A 23,625-nucleotide genomic window follows, 5' to 3' on the forward strand; every position below is an offset into this window, starting at 1 on the left:
TAGTGCCCTCATTTCATCAGTAAAAAATGCCAGGATTGGAAAATTCTACGTCACAACAAGACTAAAATTATAAACTCAGAATGGCTGAAAATGTAATGGGATAATATCCCGAAATCATACCAGATGAATTTTGCAAAGACCAGGGACACACTATACTCCAATCCGCTAAATAGCTAAGATTTAAACTTATGCTGGAGTAAGACAGGGTACATATCGAGAAACCTTATGACAACAGATAATGATGTGAACTATGGGAGGAACATACAATGTCTCTAAGGATATCAAAACAGGAGATTCACAGCGTATAGATAACCAGCATAATCATAGAAAACAATGCAAATCCTCCCCTGTGTTCATCCCATTAGGGATCCTGGTGTCTAAAAGCAAAATATATTTACTTTCCAGTTGTCTAAGAGTTTTCTCCCTATTACCTCCCCTGATGTTCTTGGGTACAGCATCAATGATGAAATATTGAAGGTCGTTCAGATTCTTATTGTGGACCAATTCGAAATGGCGGGCCACAGGGTAATTTTTGTATGAATTAACTATGGCTCTGAGATGCTGCAGGATACGATTAAAAGCCTGTAATTTGGTGCTTCCAATGTACTTGAGACCACAAGTACATTGGAGCACATAAACCGCAAAATCAGTGCGACAGGTAAAATGATTCCTGATCTTAATGGGTTTAGGGTCAAATGCAGAATGGAATTCACTGGTATTAATACCAAACTTACATGCCCTGCATGAAATGCATTTGAAAAAGCCACATTTGTCTGACAACCTGTTGTTTTTAGAAATTACCTCTGGACTAGATTTAACCAAGGCGTCCCTCATTGAGGGAGCTCTTTTAAAGACAACAGAGGGGTCATCCGGTATCAGAAAGGCTAAACTGATGTCGGTTTTAAGCAAAGGCCAGTGTTTTTTCAGTATACTTCTTACCTTCCTCTCATCACCATTAAAGGTAGTTATCAGACTAATGTTACTGCCGGATACCATTTCCTTAACATTAGTGGCTAACTGGGTGGGATTGGCTGCAATAGAAGCAAAGTAATTCTCTCTGTTAAATTCATTAGCCCTATTTCTAGCTTCTTGTAGCAGAGAGGGTTGATAGCCTCGTTCACAGAATCTTGTGAATGCGTCATTCTGACACCTCTCCAAATCACCCTCAGAACTACAGATCCTACGCATCCTCAAAAACTCCCCATACGGGATACTTCTAATGAGGTGGTTTGGATGCGAACTGCTAGCATGCAGTATCGCATTGCCCGCTGTTGCTTTTCTATGGAGTCTCGTCTGGAGTCTGCCCTCAGAAACATAGATTTCTACATCGAGGAATTGAATCTTTTTAGTACTGATTTGTGAGGTGAATTGTAAATTAAGTTGGTTCTCATTAATTTTGTTCACAAACTCTGTGGCTGATTCCACCGAACCATTCCAAATCATGCAGATATCATCTATGAAGCGCCAAAAGTGTACAATACAATTGGGGAAAGAGCTGGCGAGAGTGCCCATGAGGACATGCTCCTCCCACCACGCTACATGTAAACATGCATAGGTAGGGGAGAAGCATGCCCCCATAGCCACTCATCTCAATTGCTGATAAACCTCTTTGTTAAAAAGAAAGTAGTTGTTATTCAAGAAAATTTCCAACATTCTAAGCAACCTAGTAGTGTGTTGACTGTACGCAATGCTACGTTTCCCCAAATAAAATTTGACAGCATTCAAACCATCTGCATGAGAAATACTGGTGTAAAGGGAATTTCTATCTAGAGCAATAAGAACAAATTCTTTTTCCCATTTTACACTGTTGATCTTTGAAAGGAAATGTCCAGTATGCTTGATGAAGGAGGGTAAGGCTTCCACAAATTCGTGCAAAAAATGATCCACATATCTGGAAATAGATTCCAATAAGCTTCCCTGGGCGGAAATAATTGGACGCCCCGGGACAGGTTGAACTTGCTTATGGATTTTGGGAATTAAATAAAAGAAGGGTGTAATAGGGATGTAATTTTTCAGAAACGCATGTTCTCGTTTGCTTATTAAACCCTCGCGTTTACATTGATTGAGCTCCTTATGAACATTGTCTTTGAGACACTTAATTTCATTGAAACTGCTTTTTCTGTAACACGTGGGGTCATTGAGATATTTTGCTGCCTCATCCAAATACAAATTACGAGGCCAGATAACAGTATTACCTCCCTTGTCCGCTTTGTTAATTATCAGATTGGAGTTACATCTTTATTTCTTAATCAGATTGTTATACTGTTTTTCCATGTATCTGATTCTCTTATTTCTGTGTGAAATTGAATGCTGTAATCCTTTAAGATCTTCAACCACAATGTCACAGAATGCATCGATGTTGTCCTTGGGCATCACCGGATAAAAGGTTGAGGGAGGTTTGAACTTAGTTGCACATGATCGATTCATAGGAATGCCCAAATTAGATAAGTTTTCCTGAGTGGTGCCAGTTTCAAAATCCTCTTCACGCGCCAATTCATGTGCAACTCTAAGGGCTTTAGTATCCGAAATTTGGAACACATTGGAAGGTTGAGAATTCTCAATGATATCAACTGCCCGTACCTGAGCATTAGAGAGTTTAAAATGCTTCCTAAATTTTAGTTTTCGAATGAACTTGAAAACATCAACACGTGTTTGCACATAATTAAAAGAGTTTTTAGGACAATATGAAAGCCCCAAAGAGAGGAGCTGTAACTCTGCTGTAGTCAGTGTTGTGTCCGAGAGGTTGATCACAGTGTTGTTATTAGAGCCCCTGGGGTCATACATATATATATACCTGCATATATTCACTGTTTTAGCACAATGGTAGAATTCTACTTTTTATTTACTCTGTTGGTGCTTGTAATCTTATACAGTTTTTCCTGTCGAATGACTGTCGCTGCAAACATGTTTTACTCTAGAATAACACTGCTTTCATAAATGGTCATTGAAAAAGTCCCCATCGTTTATTCTGTGTATCTCTCTGAGACTAAGTGAGCACGTTTGACTGAGTGAAAAGTACTGCATTGTTTCCACGATCCCTGAAGGATCAAGGGCTGTCATGTTCGATAGTTGCCAGAAACTGTTCACTCCTTGGTAAGGTTAAGGGGCTTATGGTGGTACTGTGAGCTAGCTGGTCTAAAGGTTAACATATCCTTTGGGGGTTTCTGGAATCAGTCTGGACACCAATCTCTTAGTTTGTTTTCTAAACGCGCACCTCCTATGTATTTTTAGGAACTACACAACATCTCACTGGGCTCCAATTGAAAGCATTGCCTGTAAAAAACCTGCATATATGGCTACTGCTTCTCACTAAGATGATACGTGAAAATGTACATTCATGCTGCATTTCGAATGTAGACTCTCCAACTTGCTTTAATCGACTTAGTCTGCCTAAGGGAAACTTGCCTCAATTATCTTTCGAAACGTGACTCCAGCACTTATCCATTGTGGCATTTTTACCCTCATCCATACATTTCCTGTTGAAAGAATATGAACTTTGTAGCCCTCCCTTTAACTGCTTGGTTACTGTAGATGGCGGAATTACCACGAAAATGTGTATGTCTCAAAAGTATACCTCATCTCGGTGTTTTTTAGGACTGGTTTATGGTCACATATTAATACTGGGTGCATTGCGCCCCTTCATATTGGAACTAAAGATACTCTAAGGCTGGTATGGTTCTGATTAATCCATTAAGCTCTGGTAGTGCTTTTTGAATTCAGGTTTGACATATAAATCTATCCTATTGGAAAAAATATTAACGTGTTTCTGTAAATCCTCTGAATTTGCACGATACCCAGATCAGAGGCATTTAATTTGTAGTGGCAGCACCTCTTCATATTATGGAATGAACATCTAGATTCTAGATTACTCAGCCCTGTCTTTACCTCTGCCTGTAGCAAATATTCTTCTGCTTCACTTATCTCAGAGTTGAGTAATTATAGGAGTGAAGTAGCCAGAAATGTATGTCGCAAACTTGCTCAAGTAAGCAGGACGATAATGCCCTTTGTCGTGTGAGGTAATCTGTATGGAATTTTTAAAAAGATACCTTTTCACTATTTTACTGAAGATGTAATTCATGTTAACTAAAACAATTTACCTTCTTTCTAGGAGCAACATATTACACAATACCAATATCCAAAATGCAGCACTTACATCTCCAAAGATACCTAGCAATGTGAAGGCGGTCGCATCTGAACTTTGTGTAGCAACACAGGACAATCATAGTAAAACAGAGAGTGAGCAAAGAGTCTGCTGCACATCAGTGGTCACGCAGGACATGCCAGAGGCCTCCATATCAAACAAGCAACGGCAAACTATCATCATTGCAGATTCCCCGAGTCCAGCAGTGAGCGTGATTACTATCAGCAGTGACACAGACGAAGAGGACACAGCAAAAAAGCCGTCACTCAGAAAGTATGTTTTCAAGTCTTGCTTAAATGCTAAGCTTTCAGTGTGTTGCAAAATGGAGCGATATATGCACTTAAATGGGTTCTCAGAGATTGCCATAAGATATCTGCCTATCACTTCACAGACATAAGTCGTATATTTAGCAACTTCTGATGCTAGCATGAATGTTCCATTAACAAGATATCTCTTTTTGACATTCTAAGTAAAGGAGATCTCAGAGAATGAATCTGAATTGGCCATTTGTGTAATTAGAATCAGAAATCCGCAATAACCCATATTGATGACGACCCGTACGTAATTTCAAAGAGGGGCTAATTTTAGTCATTGTTTTATTTTTTTTATATCTAGATTCACTGTTTTCGTTATATAATGGTTTTATGGACTTTACTATTGGTAATTTATAAAGTTGTTGTTCGAGGCATGTGAGCTGTAGATCACATGCTTTGCATAATCCTGCCATCTAGTGTTGGGTCCGGATGTATGCAAGTTGTTTTTCTTCGAAGTAGTTTTTCCAGTCATGAGGTAGGTGACTCCTCCTTTCGATGATCGTGCGCATGGGCATTGACTCCATTATTGGATTGTTTTTTTTTTCCGCCATCAGGTGCGGGTGCGGATGTGTATTGCTGCGCTTTGCTTCGAGACCGTTTCTGCAGGTTCCCCTCGGTGCACAATCCACTCTACCCGTGTCGATATCGTTTCAAACGTATATCCCACTTCCCCGCGTATCGTATCCATCGAGGAAAAACCTCTATTTTGATCGAAGATAATCGAAAAGGCTGTCTGCCCACCTCGCAGCCGATAGAACAGACTCTTCAAATTCTGCCCTCAGTGCCACGCGAATTATCCGCGGACCAACTCACACAAAGTGTGCAACTTGTGCTGGTCTCCGGAGCACAGCAAAGAAGACTGCGTCACATGCTGATCTTTCCGAACGAAGAAAACGCTCCTTGATCGTCTGGCTCGATGTCTTGACACTGCATCTCGCAACATCAAATACACGCCGGACATCTTTGGTGAAGAATCCAAGCAGCATTTGACGCACAAGCGGCCAAGGAAGAACAAGAGGATCTTGCATCCTTCCATCGTAGAATTGGACTCATTCGGAAGAAGTTACCACAAGGTCAACGTACCATGAGTACCGAACACCCTTTACCAAAAATCCAATTCCCCCGAAACAAAAGGCTTCGGTCCCACGCCCGCCTTCGGACTGGCACCGAGCTGAAACCTTCAGGCTTGAAGTCAAAAACTGATTCGGAGCTGAAATCCTTGACGCTAAAGTCAAAACCTCATTCGGCATCGAGAAGTGATTCCTCCCCGGCACCAAAATTCTCGACACCAAAATTTATGTCTGTGCGTCCGAAGCGACAGGATCCGAATTTTCAAGCCCCTACACCCAAATCGGACCCAAAACAGAAAGAACTCCACATAAATCCTAATACAGGACATGTTCTTACTAAGTCGTCTCAAAAATGCAAACCTGAGTTAGGAGAACCTTTCTTCATTCCTTTCAAGAAAAAGAATGTGGGTACTAACCTCCTCTTTCACCACATTACCTACACCAACCTCTCCACCTTTGGGTCATTTGCTAATTACACCAACCAACACTCCACCACCTGATCATAATGATGATGTGGATGGGGGGGCAATATTATGCCGATAGGTCCCTGGAAGGATTAGCACACAGATTCTCCTACGGATAACGACCCAGATCTTTACCCTACAAAGCCTTCCCCTCGTGACGACAATGTAGGACATATAGAATTACTTGCGAGAGCTGCAGAATATCATGGGGTGCAGTTACACAAGGAATCTTTGGAGGAAGATTTCCTATTTGAAAACCTCAGTACTACACATAGGGCTACTCACACTCCAGTCTTTATTAAAGGTCCACTACCTCTAGACTCTTTGGTAGTCTCTAATGCCCATAAACAGGCCAATTCACAGACTACTGGTGATGCTGCTCCTCCAAATAAAGAGTCAAAACTTTTAGTCGCCTCTGGTAAACCGGTAGCAGCCCAAGTAGCAAATCATTAACCATTGCCAGCACTCGGGCCCTGTTAGCTAGATATGATAGGGCACACTGGAACGAAGTGGAGCAGTTGCTATAACACTTCCAGGTTGAACACAGAGAAAAAGCCCAGGATTTAGTTCAGGAATAAAATCTTATTTCCAATTCCTCAATAAGATGCTTTTATTTCTCTAGTTGTGGTGTCTGCAGCATATAAACACTAGTGTGTTATTAACCCCTTCACTGCGGCGGCTATTCCGCCGCAATGCTAAGGGGGCGGGGCAGAAATGCGGCGGGCGCATGCTAGTGACTGAACCGCTCCGTCACCAGCGTCGGTTGCGCTGTGCTTATGACGGAGCGGTTCCGTCATGGCCCGCCCCGCTCAATAGAACGCTCAGCGCAGGCGCGGAATTCGCGCCGCGCATGAACGGTGAGCGGGCCATGACAGAACCACTCCGTCATCAGCACAGCGCACCCGCAGCTGATGACGGAGCGGTTCCGTCATCAGCGTGCAAGGGGTTAAGAAGACCTGCATGGTTGAGGATTTCTGGTTTCAAACCAGAAGTGCAACAGTCTATTGTAAATATTCCTCTTGACAAGGAACATCTTATCGGGCCTAAAGTAGATAAATCATTGGAAAATGAAAAAGACACATAGGTAGCAAGGTCTATGGGAGCCCTGCAGTCTCCTAATCGGGGCTCCTTTCGTCGCTCCTTCTACCATGGGGGTTGTCAAAACCATGTCCTCAGATAATACTGCCACCTCTTAGAAGGAAAACAATCAATATTCCTCTACAAGGGGCTTCTTTAGAGGAGGATATAGTGGTAACCATAACAAAGGTCGAGGCAAGGGTTTCGCACCATGTAATTCTCCCTCCTCCAACAAGCAGTGACTTGCCTGCACTTCCCCCGATCATTTAACACCTGTCGAGGGACATCTTCTACAATTCCTCCCCATTTGGCAATCTATCACCACAGACAAATGGGTGTTAGGAATTATCCAACATGGTTATTGCCTGGAGCCTACCAACAATCTTCCAAACATACCACCATGTTCTCACAAAATGTCACCAGAACATTTACATCTACTTCAGCAAGAAGCCATAGAATCTCTGCCGTTACAACATCAAGGGACAGAAGTGTACTCCCTGTAATTTCTCATTGATCAGGGTGGTGGCAGCACCTTGCAATTTCATTTGGGAAAGGCGAGCAGACTGCAAGAGCTTCTCTTCTGCTCACTCGCTCTTCGCAGCATTACTGCATTAGCTCATTTTAATATATCATTTTACAACAATTGTGTTGTATGCTTTTTTAACTGTACCATTTTTAATATCTTGTGCGCTGTTTCCCTGTCTTCCTGTGCCCCGTTCCACCGCGGCTTGCTAGTGCCGATTGCTGTGGAGGGCCAGGTCGGGCGCCATCTTGGGTGAGTCCCGGACCCCTGCTGGACTCGAGTTAGCGGTCCAGCTCGGGGAGGGGCAGGGGCCTTAAATAGCGATGTCCCCTAGAACGCGCAGCGGTCTCGCGCAGCGGGCGCGCCGAAGGAGCGCCAAAGGAGGGCCCGTCTGTGCCCGTCCGTCCCACGGACGGGCCCAGGGCCAGACACTCTGCCCGCCCTCCCCTCGGCCGTAATATGACGGGTAGGATTATATACTCCCGCAATGATCTTCTGATGCTTAATCCTCCTGCCGGTGGGGGTTTGTGTATGAAGATGGGGCGCGACTGTGCTGCGGTAAAGTGTCTGAGCTGTGGTTTTCTGGCCCGGCCCCTTTTACCCCCACGATTATGTAGTGGCTTTGATCATAGGGTCATTAGGGCTGGGTTAATCAACGCCAGATCCATGGTGAAACATGCAGCTGACATTTTTGAAACACTTGTGGATGGTCAGCTTGAGCTCCGTTTCATCACGGAGACGTGGCTCACAAATTCGTGCGCTCCATCTATCGAGCTCGCTGTTCCTAGAGGATTTAAGATCGCTAGAGTTGATAGGATTATAGGCAGAGGGGGCGGACTAGCTGTGATTTTTAAGGAGGGGTGGCACTTCGCCTCCGAGCAGTCTGTTGTTGTGGTTGATGGAGAAATTCTCCACTTCTCTCTTACTGTTAATCCTCACTTCACCCTGGGAGGCTCAGTGATCTATCGGCCTCTGGGCCCTGCTGGCCATTTTATTGATACCCTAGAGGAGTGTATAGTGCCACGGGCCTTGAGCTTCCCGAAATTTCTTATGGTTGGCGACCTCCATATCCATGTTGATGTTTTTAATTCTACCGAGGCTCGCCGCCTGGGGGAAGTTTTCGAGTTAGCACAACTTAAACAATGGGTGGTTTCTCCGACCCATGCTGGAGGTCATCTCCTTGACCTGGTTTGCTCTAACTTTCCCATCAAAGCGCTTAGCTCAGAAAAAGTAACCTGGTCAGATCACGATTTTATTAGGTTTTCTTGGGAGGTGGTGGGTGCTGGTAGATCAGTTCCCTCGCTGCCCATGTGCCACCCCCAGAAGGTCAACTTGGCTACGTTCGGCCAGGCTCTATCTAGAGCCCGTCCGCAGCTGACTCCTGTGATAGGGGAGGCGGTTGGTGGCTTTAATGGGTGGGTGCGGCAGGCGGCGGATGCTTCTTCGAAACACTCTACTATGACTAGGTCTCGTCGCACTCCCTCCCAACCTTGGTTCTCCCCAGAGCTGAGGGAGATGAAATTGGGATGTAAAAAGCTGGAGCGAGCATGGAGACTTAAGTGTAGTCCGGAGTCAAAATCCGCCTTACGCACAGCCCAAAAGGACTACTATACCGCTATTAAGATAGCGAAGGGGAACTATTACGCAGGGAGAATCGCTAAAGCGGAAAACAATAGCAGAGAGATTTTCTCTATTGTTAAAAGCTTTTTATCTCCTGCTGCTGACACCCCTATACTTCCCTCCTCTGTGCAATGGTGTGAGGATCTATCTGATTTTTTCATCAATAAAATAGCCAAAATTCAGAAGGATCTGCTTTCTGCGATGCCAGTGGATAGCTTAGAGCCTGTCCCCTTCTTTATGCCTTGCCACTGTGATGTCCAGCAGTTCACGGATTTTTCGCTAGCTGCGGAATGCGATATACTGCCTCTTCTACAGTCCCTTAAGTCGGGCTCCCCTTCTGACCCGTGCCCGGCTCGGGTACTTTCGGAGGTGGCTAGTATTGTCTGTAGTGAGGTCACTCAGATAGTGAATCTCTCTCTATCCTCAGCAGAGGTTCCCCTAGGATGGAAGCAGGCAAAACTGTTGCCGCTTCTGAAAAAACCAGGGCTGGACGCCACTGTTCTTGGGAATTATAGTCCCATATCCCTTTTGCCAGCGCTGGCCAAAATATGTGAGAAAGTGGTCTTTCGTCAACTGGAGAGCTTTGTGGAGACCTCTAACGCCCTGCACCCGGCTCAATCAGGCTTCAGGGCGGCCTATAGCACGGAGACAGCTCTGGTTGAGATGACGGAGTCTATTCGAGAGTGTCTGGACGGAGGCGGCAGAGCGGTCCTGATTTTGTTGGACCTCTCTGCCGCGTTCGACACCGTTCCCTATGAGCTCCTCCTCGCCAGGCTGTCTGCTATAGGCATTGGAGGTGGTGCCCTGGCCTGGCTGTCCTCTTTTTTTTATCAGATAGGGCACAGCAGGTTTGGATGCCCCCTCATGCCTCTGAACCCAGACCACCAGATTATAGGGTACGCGGATGACACTCAACTGTTTACCTGGCCGGATGACCATTTGGATACTACAACAGTTCAGCTTTGTTTGTCCTCAGTATTCCGCTGGCTGACTAGGGCCCAGCTGAAATGTAATGAGGACAAATCTGAGGTCCTTTTCTACGGTTCCTTCCCGCCCAACTTTAAAAATACTCTTTGGCCCCCGAATATTCCCAGCCCCAAGGTAATGGGTGGCCCCGCAAAAAATCTTGGTATATGGTTTGGAGAGGACCTAAGATTTGAGGACCACATAAAGAAATTATCCGGGAGATGCTTTGCTACTATGAGAATGTTACAAAGCTTTTTTCCACTGTTGCCTAGAGAAGCAAAGGAGACGGTTGCTCAAGCTCTTATCTTAGCAAGGCTGGACTACGCGAATGCCCTGTTCAGCGGCATTCCCGCTTACCTGGTTAACCGCCTCCAGGTGATCCAGAACGCCGCTGTCCGCCTTCTTTTTAATGTTCCAAGATGGAAGAGCGTTCGCTCTCACATGCGTAGCCTCCACTGGCTGCCAGTGCCACAACGCATTTTGTTTAAATCTCTGGTGTTATCGTTCAGAGCAACTCATGACCAGGGACCTGCATATCTGAAGAAGCGGTTTACCTTTTATGCCCCCACACGTGCTCTCAGATCGTCCTCCCTGTTTAAGCTGACCCTTCCTCGCTTTAAGCGAACTAGACTAGGGGGTCAGTCCATAGCTGTGGTTGCTGCTCGGACTTGGAATGCCCTGCCTCTTTATCTGCGCTCCACCCAGTGCGTAGCCCAGTTTAAGAAAAACTTAAAAACCTATCTTTTTAAAACTGTGATATAAGGGGATCTCCGCCTGTCTTCTTCTGCCATTTCCCACCGCGCCAGGATACTCCCAAGTAATAGAGCGCGCTATAAAATGGTTTATAACATAACATAACATCCCCAAAAGTATGGCTCTCAAGACCTTTTCTGGATCTGAGAACTAAACCTCTACATATTGTCAAAGCATTCCGCATGGTAACACTTCCAACAATTGTATTCTACTCTAGACTTAAAAGACACATATTTCCATATTCCAATTCATCCCTCTACTCGCAAATACCTCAGATTTATCATAGCGGGTCACCATTACCAATTCAAAGTGCTTCCGTTTGGAGTCCCCACTGCTCCAGGGTATTTACAAAATGCCTGCCAGTAGTCGCAGCACATCTGAGAAGACTGCACATCCAGGTCTTCCCATACCTGAACGACTGGCTTATCAAAGCCAGTACTTACCAAATGTGTCTCCAACACACTCAAACCACTATTCTATTACTGCACCAACTAGGGTTTACAGTGAATACGTTGAAGTCTCATCTACAGACTTCCAACATGAAAATATATCTGAGAGCCACAATAGATGCCCACAAAGCTCTAGCCTCTCCCAATACAGACCGAATTCACAGTATTTAGTCCCTTTGTGCGCAATTTTAGCCTAACCAATCATTGCCAGCAAGGGTCCATGCAACTGCGGTGCATGATGGCGTCTTGCATTACATTGTTCCCCATTCAAGACTTCGCATGTGTCCCCTTCAAGAATGCTTAGGAAGTCAGTGGAACCAGGTGCAGGGTTGATTAACCGATCTAGTGTTGGTAGACAGCCGCACCCATCGCTCTCTGCAGTGGTCTCTTCAAAATTTATCTAGTGGGCGAACCTTTCTCGATCCTGCTCCACAGACCGTGCTAACAGCAGACGCATCGCTCACTGGTTGGGGCGCTCACCTATAAGTCACACAATCCAAGGATTATGGACTCTGAAGTACAGGAGTCTTTCTACCAATCACCTAGAGCTACTAGCAGTGTTTCTAGCGCTCCAAGCCTTTCAAACTCACCTAATATATATTACATACAAAAACACTCTCCACTGTCGCACCTACCACAAGCCATTTGGAAATGGGCCATACATTACAAAAATTATATCCTAGCAGAACACCTAGGAGTAAACGATAAAATTGCAGACCTTCTCAGCAGACCGAGGCAACATATCCACAAATGGGAACTTCATCCCCAAATTCTTATTCCTTACTTTCAGGAATGAGGGTTTCCTCACATATACTTGTTGGCCACAGATCAAAATGCCCAAGCTTCGCCTCCAGTTTCTCACTCCCACTCTCCAAAGACAATGCCCTATGGATGAACTGGGCAGGGATATTTGCCTATGCTTTTCTGCCTCTCCCCCTCATTCTGCTGGTAGTTTGGAAGCTCAGACTAATATCCTCAAACTAATTCTCATAGCTCCCACATGAGCAAGTCAACCTTGGTTCACCACCCTGTTAGAGCTCTCAGTAGTTCCACACCAAAAGCTGCATCTCAACTCGTCTCCTCATTCAGAGCCATGGAGAAATCAGGCATCCAAATCCCAAAGGTACTCAACCTTGCGTTTTGGCTCCTGAAGTCAGTTTGGTTATTTACAATTACCACCAGACTGTATGAACATCCTAACGGAGGCTAGGAGACCTACTACTAGTGCGTGTTATGCAGCAAAGTGGAAACGTTTTGTTATCTATTGTAATAATAACAATATCCACCCCCTTGATGCTTCAGTACAAATAATCATATGTTATCGTTCACACTTGCAGCAATCTGGATTAGTTTATACATCCATTAGATTGCATTTAGCAGCAGTAGCTGCATACTTACAGAACAGACATGTGTCTCTATTCAGAGTACCAGTGATTAAAGCCTTTATGGAAGGACTAAAAAGAGTAATACCACCAAGAGTTCCACTTGCACCAGTATGGAACTTGAACAAGGCTAATGGGTCCACCTTTTGAACCGATGCACTGGTGTTAATTACAATTCCTCCCCTGGAAGGTTGCTTTACTGATCACTTCCCTAAGAAGAGATGGCAAACTCCAGGCACTAACTATCCAAGATCCTTTGTTTCACCTTCACAGAGACAAGGTGGTTCTTCGAACCAACCCCAAATTTCTACCTAAAGTGGTTTCTTCTTTTCACACCAATCCATCCTTTGAGCTACCTGTGTTCTCCCCTCAACCTGATACTATAGCAGAACGAGCTCTACACACACGAGATGTTAGAAGAGCTCTAATATTATGTAGAAAGAACAAAATATTTTCGTAAAACAGAACAGCTTTTTGTTGTGTTTCGCCACCACACAAACGCAATCCCAGCTCTAAATCAGGCACTGCAAGATGGATCATGAAATGTATCCAAACATGTTGTGTAAGCGAAAAGAACCTTGACAATACCCCCTAGAGCACATTCAACACGCAAAATAGGGGCTACTTCTTAGGGAATATTACCTAGGGAATATACAGCTCAACATGCCAAGAACAGATGCTTACTGGGCAAATAAAACTTTCCTTCTTTGCACAAAACTATTATTTTAAAATGGTTAAGTATTTTCTTACTGATATTGCTACTTAAACCTGGTGTGAACCTATATTTTTAATTGCAGTATTGCCCATTATATTAACATTTCATTCCTCAGCAAACAAACGTGAGGGAGGTCTGTTATGCTAAGTTTTGTGTGATTGCATTTAAGTATATTACTACTATTTTTATTATTGTAGGTTAAGTTAAATTGCAGGACTTAAAAAATAAAGAGATTGTTTTCAATTTTTTCAATGTTTTTTTTGTTTTATTATAACAAAATAAGTTGACAGCATAATGATGAGTAGCATCACTCACTGACAGTGTACCATAATGAACAACGCAGCTCCCCGAAAAAATTAGAAATTGCATCCGGGCATTACAACTCGCTTCCCGAAATGCACTATCGAGGTCTTTGGCAATAAATCCTGTGAGTGGAGCAGCAATTTAGAAGATAGCATCTTAAGCTGGTCTTTGCAGCCTCAAATTCTATAAATAGTGTTTTCCGCCAGGACCAGTAGTTCGTCCTTGGTAGCCACTCTGCAGGTGCTCACTATTGTTTAGCAATATTCTTCCTGGCAACTAAGCAACCATAATGAAACAGCAATCTATCCACTTGACCCATCCCATACCTGGTGAACACCCAAAAAGGCTTTTCGGAGGTCAGGTAATAAATTTGAGGTAACCAAGCACTCGTAAGATGACATGGACCTGGGAATGAAACGGTCAAATTTGTGGACATTCCTAAGTCATAACCAACCGAGTTGACACCAGTGCAGGCTTCTTGAGGGGAACTCGGGTGGGGGTAGGGTGGGTGAGGGGGTGGGGGGAGCACTCAATGAACTAATTTGCCCTAAAGTGGGTTATAGTCTAAGCGGCTCTTTATACGACTCAAGTGTATTTCTTATCTGAAGGAAATGAAAAAGTTGTGTTTTATGGAGGTTATACTCTGCCGCCAATTCCTTCATTAGCGAAGAAGCCCAGCTATCTCCTAAAGTCAAAATGTCAGTTCTGTCCCAGAGCTTAAATCCTTTAAGTCATGAGACTTAAGACATCTATGCTCACTACACAGAGGGGTCAATTTAGCTTTTTCATCATTGCAATCCATTTGAAGGTCTTGAACAATCATTCAATAGGTAGCTTTGAGATTGGCAGGCGATGCTCTAGTAGTTTGTCTAAAGAACCATCAACTCTCCATGTCAATCCACCCATCTCAGTTCAAGTCTAATAGCAGGATTGTCTCTCACCAAACAACCAGTCTTTGATGGTGTGCACCTTCGCGGTCCAGTAATAGAGTTGGAGATTTGGTACTCTCAATCCCCATCCCATGATGACCGGACACATTTAGCAAATGCAACTTGTGGTAACCCTGCCCCCCACACGAATAAGAAGCAAGCCTACACTACTAGTTGTTAAATGGTGAGGGCAAAGGAAATACTTATGTAAGATATTAAGCAATTCTGGAAGAGAAATCATTTTGTAGAGGGTCACCCTTTCTATGATTAGGAGCAGGAGCTTACCCCATGCGGTCAGCTGCTATTTAAATTTAGCCAGCAATGGCGTTAGGTTCAATTCCCAGCATTAGTTGGGGCCAAGAGATTTCCTCAACGTCCCCTCGCGGCGGGTTGCCTGGCTTTCACCTTGCGGATACCCTGCCGGGGTTATCTCACAGGGGAATACCAGGACGGGTTCCCTAAGCAAGCGCTTAGAAACCGCTTGGTGATTTGCGCTATATAAATTCCTGTACATTTACATGGAGTTTTTAGGAGTATATATTTCCTCCGTTGACATGGTAAATCCAGTGTCTCCATTTTTCTCTTCCAGGGGAATCCTAACCAATAGTCATGTGCAAGGAACAGTCCTGCCCACGTGCGGAGACCCTGGAGAATTTCTTATAAAATACGTGTGTCACACACACACGCACAATCACACGCACGTTACAGGTACTTTATAATTAGTCAGTTTTCACTCATACAAAACCAGTGAAATTCAGCAGTTCTACTTAGCTGCACTAACTATAATTCATGCCCCCGCAGTGCACTGCTTATGACCTCACATTTCTCAGTTTTTTTTCCGTTTGCTATCAAAACGTCCATGTAACCTTTGGATTTTTCAGTGAATTTCCAAGGTTTTTTTAAATGCCAATACTATAATGTCCCTGTAGCCTTTGGTTTTATTATGTGAATTTCTATGTTTTTTTAACTAGTAGTCTCTTTTACACAGTGTTGGAGAAAGGGGGTGGGGGCCTCTGACCAGCTTTTAGCAATCCTTTATTGTTGGATTTACTGAAGGTACCAGGAGTTCTTTTTGACCCCCAAGGATCCTCAGCATCCAAGGGGACTTCATCTCCCAACCAACAGCGCACCAGGAATTTGCAGAGCCTTTCTTTTTTTTCTTTTTTTTATTTATTCGGGGAAGGGGACACCTAACCCCCTTTTTCTGTCAATTTTGGCCCCAGGGACCTCATTCTCCTGTGCCCGGCCTTAACAAAAAAAAAAAAAGAATCTTTCCTAAAAGGGAGTGGGGGGAGGGGGAGGGGCAATAGTGTGAGTTCATGTTTCCGGCTTCCACTGTTAGCATCCTGAAGCACTGAGCTCTCCTTTTTTGACAAGAATTGCCCAAAAGAATCTTTCCAAAAATAATGTCACTTTATACTAGCCAGTACTCATAACACTGAAGTCTTTATTCCGACAGGAAAACGTTTTTCTGTCAAAATATCCCTTCAATCTTCGTGAAATTTTCCTTCCTGTGGGAAGAAGACTCAGACTGATCCACACTCAGTTTGTATTGTCTGCCTGCAAGAGTCCCACTGTTCTGACACCTGTCCTCGCTGCCAGAGGTTATCCAGGCGCACCGTCAAGAACCCGGAGAAGATCAGGCTTCATGGACTTGAGAGAAGAGGGCTGGATCATCAAGAGGCCTTGGGCAACACTTCCTCCAGAGAGCCCTCACTTGTCCCAAAGATCCCCACAGAGGTAGATTGCGTGCAAAACATTAAAAAAAAAAAAAGCAGTCCTGGTCGATGTCGAAAGATGTAACGTGAAGAAAAATACCAGTAAGTCTGACATCAAAGGCCCTGGAGGTGGGGGTCGACGCATTGCTTGACGTCGGGATACACCGGACGTCGAGCGTCCCATCACTGCAAGGAAGCACCATCAGTCAACTTTGAGTCTGCCATCGCTGTCCAGGTTGCTATCGACGTCCAGGCGACAGTCCTCACTGTCAAAGTAACCCAGCATGTCACTGAGGACGTCACCACCAATACCTCCGCTGCTGTCTACGAGACATACATCAAAGTCGCGGGACTGTGTAGGAAACCTGCACGGCGTTAAAAAAGAAGCATTTATCGACATTGAGAGACAAACACTTTCCCATGCTGCATAAAGGCCTGAATCTACCTCAACTGAGGCCCACTGTATCTCTGTGGACTTGGTAAAATTTAGACCTCTATATTCTTCTAGATCCACGTTTGTCACCTGTAATTGTCTCTCCAAGGTGGTTGGAAAGTCTGCGGAAAAGATCTGTGTCTACAACTTCTGGCTGAGTATTCACAAGCATACTCTCCTTCGAGAGTTGCACCACGTACGACATCCCCAAAACAAACACCTTCTCAAAGTCTTTCTTGTGGCACACCATCAATACCGCCTTCGGTTCCTCCAAATGTCACACAACGTCTGTGTACGCAGCCGTCACCTCGTAGGTCAGGAAGTCCCATCTGTCATCATTCTAGAACACAATCGATAACCAGGTCAAGAACAAGATGATCTCATACTGCATCATCCAGGCATAGGAAATCACCTTCTTGGTCTAAACTTCATGTTCCTCGGTGCTAGATTATTTTCCTGCGCTCTTAGACACACCTACAGCAAGAGTGTCACCAGTGGACATTCGCTTAGCTTTCAATGATGTCCTGATTAGATGTGTGACAAAATTCAATTTGGACATTCCGGCCACTACAACAACTTCATCTGTGACTTTCACAATGTTTCATCATAGAACAGCCTCAAGACCACTTATGCCACTGGTGCCTGAGCTCTTAGAGCTTGCAATGCAGTTATACAAGGCTCTTTATCAGCACCCTCTGTTCCCAAGAGCGCAACCTTCTCCTGATTTTGTGATAGTGGTGCTGCACGGAAATCGCACCCTGCTGCTTCTTCCTCTGACAAAGAGAGTAAGCAGATCAATGGTCTTGATAAGATGATGTGTGGAACATCAGCATCTTATCTGAAGGTTGCAAGTTCCTCAGCTTTGCAACTTTTGCTAAGAGGTTGCATGTAGAGGACAAGCACAAAGATTGTATTTGCGGTCTATACCCAGACCACAGGGCAGCAAACTGTAAAATATGCCACACTTTTTCAACAAAAACTCTGCAAAGGCTGTGAAGGACGTCTTTTGACCTGGCTCCAGAAACTTACATCAAGGAAGGTACCAGTCTCCAGTGACCTTGATGAAGCATCCTCTGCTACCTCTTCCAGAAGGTCGATAAAAAGGGGTAGAGCCTATCCTTCCCCTTCTGAATAACATCCTGGTAAGACCTTAAAAAAGCCCTCTCCTTGGTCTGAAGGGCGTTTTCCTGGTGAATCTCCTCACCGAGGTGTAAAGGAGAGGGAAGGACTGTCAAAAGGAGTGATGTCTGAGAGGAAATCCAGTTATGTTCCTCCATCTTCTCCTCCTGCGGCTCCAAAAGCTTTCAAAAAACCCTCCTCACTCTTATTAGGTGAAATCAATGACGAAAGCTCACTCGTCGACCACGCTGTCAACGACTCAGTCGACGAAATCATCCAAGGTACAGTTGAAATCCTCCCCTTCAACTTTGGCTTAGTTGGCGGGCTCGTCATTGGTGACTTCATCGTCTCAGGCAATGACTCTTCAGGTTTCCGCGTCAACACCGGTGGTGGATGTGTCGTCATCGATGATGTTAACGACGTCAACGAGGATGACGACGGCTGCCACATTGACTAAGATGGCTGGGGTGCCGACTCTCTCGGCGATGGCTGCGTCGACTATGTCCATTTCTTAGTAGACGACTCTCACATAGTCGTCAACCTCGTCGACGGTGGAAAAAAATTACTATTTCTTTTAGAAAACGCCAGATTACACTGGAGATGACTTCTCCCAGGAGGGTGACTCCTCTACCTCCTGCACTCCTCCTCGAAGAAGAGGGATCTGAAGAGGATGATGGGCCATTTGCATATGCGAATAGCCCTTCTCAATTACATGTCAAATGTTAGGACACAGATTCTGAGGGTGAATGCTTGGAGGAAAAACAATATGACCCTTCCTCAGATTATTAGGACTACCAGCAGGAGATGGTCTCTATGACTTCCTCCCTACTAGCGGACTTGCAGACCATGCTCTTGAACTACAGAAGGATGTTCGCAACACAACCTTCAGTTCCAGTTGTGGTGCCTGTTACTGCTGTTCGCCGACTCTGCCTGCTACTCCTCAATTACCACCTTCTCAGCCAATGCCTGTGGCCCAGGATGCACCACCTATCGTGCCTCTTGTTCAGGATGACACCTCGGAGGAGGAACAAGGGCAGGTCACTGTACCAGATCCAGACACAGAGTGGGATGACTGTCATTCCGGATCCGGCTTCTCCTTCACCTGCACTGGTTGATTCCTCCCTTGCAAACATAGGGGGTTTCCATAATTTGATGGAGCGGGCGGCTAAGAGATTTGAACTGCCCATGCCCACGGTTCAGTCTGAATTCTTCCTCTATGACTTCTAGAAGCCTTACAAAAGATCTGTAAGGTCTATTCCTATAGTTGGTAACGTCTGGGATGAAGGTGATGCGGAATGCAGCCACGGTAATTCCTGTGCTGCCGTGCCTTGAGAAAAAGTATAAGGCTCCGGACGATAGCCCTACCTGCTTGGTTGGCCAGCCTAAACCAGACTCTGTGATCTCTCAGGCTGCCCAAAGGAAGTCCAGGAATCCTTCTGCTCCCCTCACGACACCTCCGGATAAAGAGGGCAGGCACCTCGATAACGCAGGCAAGAGGTTTTACTCCATGTCCAGCCTGTTGGTAAGGGCTGCTAACTCCTTAGCGATACTTGGACATTACGATCGCCAGATGTGGTGCGACCTTTTCCCCCTATCTGGACCAATTGCTGGAGGATACGAAGAAAGAAGTGAGGAAGATTCTCTAAGAGGAAGAGGTAACATCTGCTGAAGTTATTGACTGCAATGGACATTGCAACAACTGAGTTCCGCTCCCTTGCGGGCGCTGCTGTCCTTCGTCGTCAAGGCTGGCTGAGGGCTACATGGTTTCGTCCTGAGGTACAGAACCAGATCTTTGATCTTCCCTTTGATGGTGAAGCGCTCTTTGGGAAGCCTATTGATGATGCGCTTCAGGACATTAAAAAAGACAGAGAAACATCAAAATCCTCAGGGAATCTGCAGTACCGCAAGGTCCCCTTCTGCGGAGCCAGAGGTAGAGGTAACACCACGTACAGAGGAGGATACCAACAACAGTATACCTCATATAGATTAACCTCGCAGTCTTACCGCCCGAATTACAACCAGTGGCAAAATCAATCCTCCTTTTTCTCTAGATCGACCAACAGAGGAAGACGAGGATGCCAGGGGAGGGACTCCTCTAAGCGTCAATAGCGACTTGCTGGCTCTTTCTACTGTCCTTTCTCCTCCTGTAAGATCAGTAGGAGGCAGAATATCAAATTACCTGCACAACTGCAAATCACACCGGACTATTGGGTGCTGAAGATCATTCAGTACGGCCAATTTGTCCAAGCACCACCTACAAAGCCCCCTCGCGCCACTGCGTCAAAACATCTTCGTCTTCTACGGTTGGAAGTCCAGCAAATGCTCTTCAAAGGAGCGATAGAACTGGTACCTCTCTCTCAGCGGGGAGAGCGTTTCTACTCCCGGTTTTTCCAGGTCAGAAAGACTTTAGAAAGAGGCGCCCTATTGTAGATCTGACACCTATCCTGATCAACCAATCATTTCGAATGGTTTCTCTGCAGGACATCCTTCGTCTTCACAACTCAGGGGATTATATGGCCATATTGGATCTAGAGGACGCGTATTTTAATGTACCCATCCATCCTGCTGACAGGAGGTTCCTTTACTTCACAGTAGCCAAGAGCCACTTTCAGTTCAAGATCCTACCTTTTGGACTCCGATCTGCTTTGCGGATCTTTACAAAGGTGTTGGCTCCGGTAGCAGCTTTTCTACGAAAACAGCATCAGGTCTACCCTTACCTGGATGAATGGTTGCTGAAGGCTCCTACCAAGCACCCAGCAGAAGAATCAGTCCTTGCGCGCACACGCCTGTTTGGCAATCTCGGTCTAACTCTCAACACAGAAAAGTCAACTCTCTGTCCATCCAGAACATCCAGATTTCTGGGAGCCATTCTGGACACGTCCATCAACAAAGCTTTTCCGACCCTGGAGAGGCAGGAAAAGCTGATGGCCATGACCCGTCTGCTGTTAAAAAGACAGTCCCTTTCAGTTCGGCTCTACAAGTCTCTCCTAGGGCCCATTAACTCCCGTATTCCTCGGATCCCTCACTGCAGGTTGCGGATGCGTCCTCTCCAGGAGGAGTTGGACTTACAATGGCGCCAAGTCGACGGATCCTTCGATGAAAAGGTCTCAGTTACCGTGGCCATGAGGGAAACCACATCATGATGGACGAACGAGGAAAACATTTCTCTGGGTCTTTCTTTCAGGATCGTCCCTGCTCTTCAGAAAATAACTACAGACGCCTCGCTGGAGGGCTGGAGAGAAGTCTTGCAAGACCTTCATGTAAGCGGCTGTTGGCTACCCCAATATTGTCTTCTACATATCAATCTGCTGGAGCTCAGAGCGATTCGCCTGGCCTTGCAGGCTTTTCTTCCGCGAATACAGCAGTCTGCAGTTCTAATACATACAGACAATACAACGGCCATGCATTATATAAACAAGGAAGTTGGCACCAGATCTCGAGTTTTGTCACAAGAAGCCCAGACAATTTAAGAATGGGCAATCCAGCAGGGGGTATCACTCAAGGCGGAACACCTTCCAGGCGTTCTCAACAAGGCAGCGGAGATGCTGAGCAGACTGAAATCAGTCAGCCACAAATGGGAACTAGACCAATCCACTCTGCAGAAGGTTTTTCGCAGATGGGGCAGGGCTTCCATAGATCTCTTTGCCAACCCGGAGAAAAAGAAATGCCGATTTTACCCTAGCAGGCTTCACCATCTGGGACCTTTGGGGAATGCGCTTTACATGGCCTGGTAAGGCGCATTTGTTTGCGCTTTCCCCCCCCATTCCTCTGATCCCCAGGCTTCTCAAGACGCTCAAAGCGGAACCGTGTAAGATGATTCTGATAGCTCCTGCATGGCCGCAACAGTTTTGGTTCACAGAGCTGCATCTCCTCCCTGGACCTTCCACTTCCGTTGCAGCCGATTCCTTCGCTGCTGACTATGTCCCAAGGCCAGGTATGGCATCCGGATCCTTAATCTTTGCAGCTGTCGGCATGGCTCCTGAGCAGTGAGAATTTCTTAGTTTGACCCATTCAGCAGAATATAGAGAGGTTCGCTCTCAGGCACGAGCCTCGAGTACCAACAAGATATACAAGTTGAAGTGGAAGCATTTCTGCATTTTTTTGCCAGCAAAAGGGTGTCCATACTTTTTCTTCTGAGCTGCATGAAGTTCTTCCATATATTCTTTCATTAGCTAAATCAGGACTGGCTCACTCTTCCATCAAGGTGCATCTTGCCGCCATCTCTTGCTTCATACACACGTCTTCATGTTTCTCAAGGGCCTTTTCTGAGTTTTCCCTCCAGTCAGGCCTCCTCCTCCTCTTTGGCATCTTAACTTGGTTCTCGCCCAACTCATGAAGCCACCCTTCGAACCTATTCACTGGGCGGAGTTGAAATTCCTCTTCTGGAAGGTGGCTTTTCTGCTCGCCTTGACGTCGGCTACAAGAGTGGGTGAATTGCAGGCTCTCACCATTCAGGGACCCTTTCTCCAGTTCGAAAAAGTTACAGTGATACTGTGTGCCAACCGAAAGTGCCTTCAGACTTTCATTTGAATGAGCCGGTTATACTCAAAGCTTTTTTCCCTCACCCCGCTACTCCGGCAGAAAAGGCACTTCACTCACTGGACATTCAGAGGTGCTTAAAATTCTATCTCCAATGTACTGAGGACGTCAGGAAGTCTTCTCAACTATTTGTATCCTTTAGTGACCCTCGTAAGGGTTTTCCCCTTTCCAAGCAGGGGATTGCTCGTTGGATTACCAGTGCTATCCAGTATTGTCACAGAGCAGCAGTTAAGTCCCTGGAACGTCGGGTCCGTGCTCACTCCACAAGGGTGATTTCTTCTTCAACAGCCCTCTTTGCCAAAGTTCCTATCTGGGAGATCTGCAGGCCTGCAACGCAGAGTGACACAGCAGTCGGCCAGGCAGTCCTTAGGAACCTCTTTCAGTAGTGGTGAGCTCTCCCTTTCACCCCTCCTTCCATGTTACTGTTTTTTCAGCTTTAGCACATTTTTGAACCTCGTGTTTATATTTTATACAGTATGTTATTGACCATTTAAATTGTCATTATGGTGAATATGCTATTGCTTTGTTCTTGGTTTTATTATGGTCAGGGTTCCAAAAGTGTGCTGATAACTGCTAGCTACTCTGATACAAGCATTGGAATCTATGAAGGTTCCAATACTAGAGTAAGAAAACAAGTTACTTACCAGTAACTTAGGTTCTCCAGTATTGGAAGCTTTCATAGATTCCCATGCGACCCTGGGAAATCTCAGCCTCTAGCATCTTCAGCGGTGTTACACAACGCCTACGAAAATCTGAGGTTCTGAGCTTCTCTCAGGAGGGTTCTAAGGATTGAGGCTAATCTGATTGGTTGTTCATTTTTTATGGTCTCTCTTACAAAGAGAGGTGGATAGGTTGCAAAAAAAGAATGGGCTAGGCCTAGTTTCTGCTTTGGTAATGGTTTCTATTTCTATTTTATGTATACCGGGAACTCTCATTCAGACAACGTGGAATGATACAAGCATGGGAATCTAATAAGTAATAACCAAGTTACAGGTAAGTAACTTGTTTTCTTCTTTGCTTTCAATGTAAAATGTTCCTAAAAAAATGAAAGTAGGAAAAAAAAACATTATGCTAATACTGTAAAATTTCAGACACCATTTTCTTTGCAGC

At 45.2% G+C, this 23,625-nt stretch overlaps 1 protein-coding gene across 5 annotated transcripts in view; it reads left to right on the top strand.

Annotated features, from left to right (window-relative positions):
* Positions 1 to 23,625, top strand: part of HIPK3 (homeodomain interacting protein kinase 3) — a 580,167-nt gene that overhangs the window by 525,213 nt on the left and 31,329 nt on the right. For 3 of the 5 annotated variants that reach the window (XM_078680871.1, XM_078680870.1, XM_078680869.1), the window contains one exon: positions 4,109 to 4,414. The exons of the other annotated variants lie outside the window; for them this stretch is intronic. In XM_078680871.1, the coding sequence (XP_078536997.1) occupies positions 4,109 to 4,414 (306 nt within the window). The remainder of the gene's footprint in view (positions 1 to 4,108; positions 4,415 to 23,625) is intronic. 5 annotated transcript variants of the gene reach the window in all.

The sequence above is a fragment of the Lissotriton helveticus genome, chromosome 3_1 (assembly GCF_964261635.1).
Source record: "Lissotriton helveticus chromosome 3_1, aLisHel1.1, whole genome shotgun sequence".
NCBI lineage: Eukaryota > Metazoa > Chordata > Amphibia > Caudata > Salamandridae > Lissotriton > Lissotriton helveticus.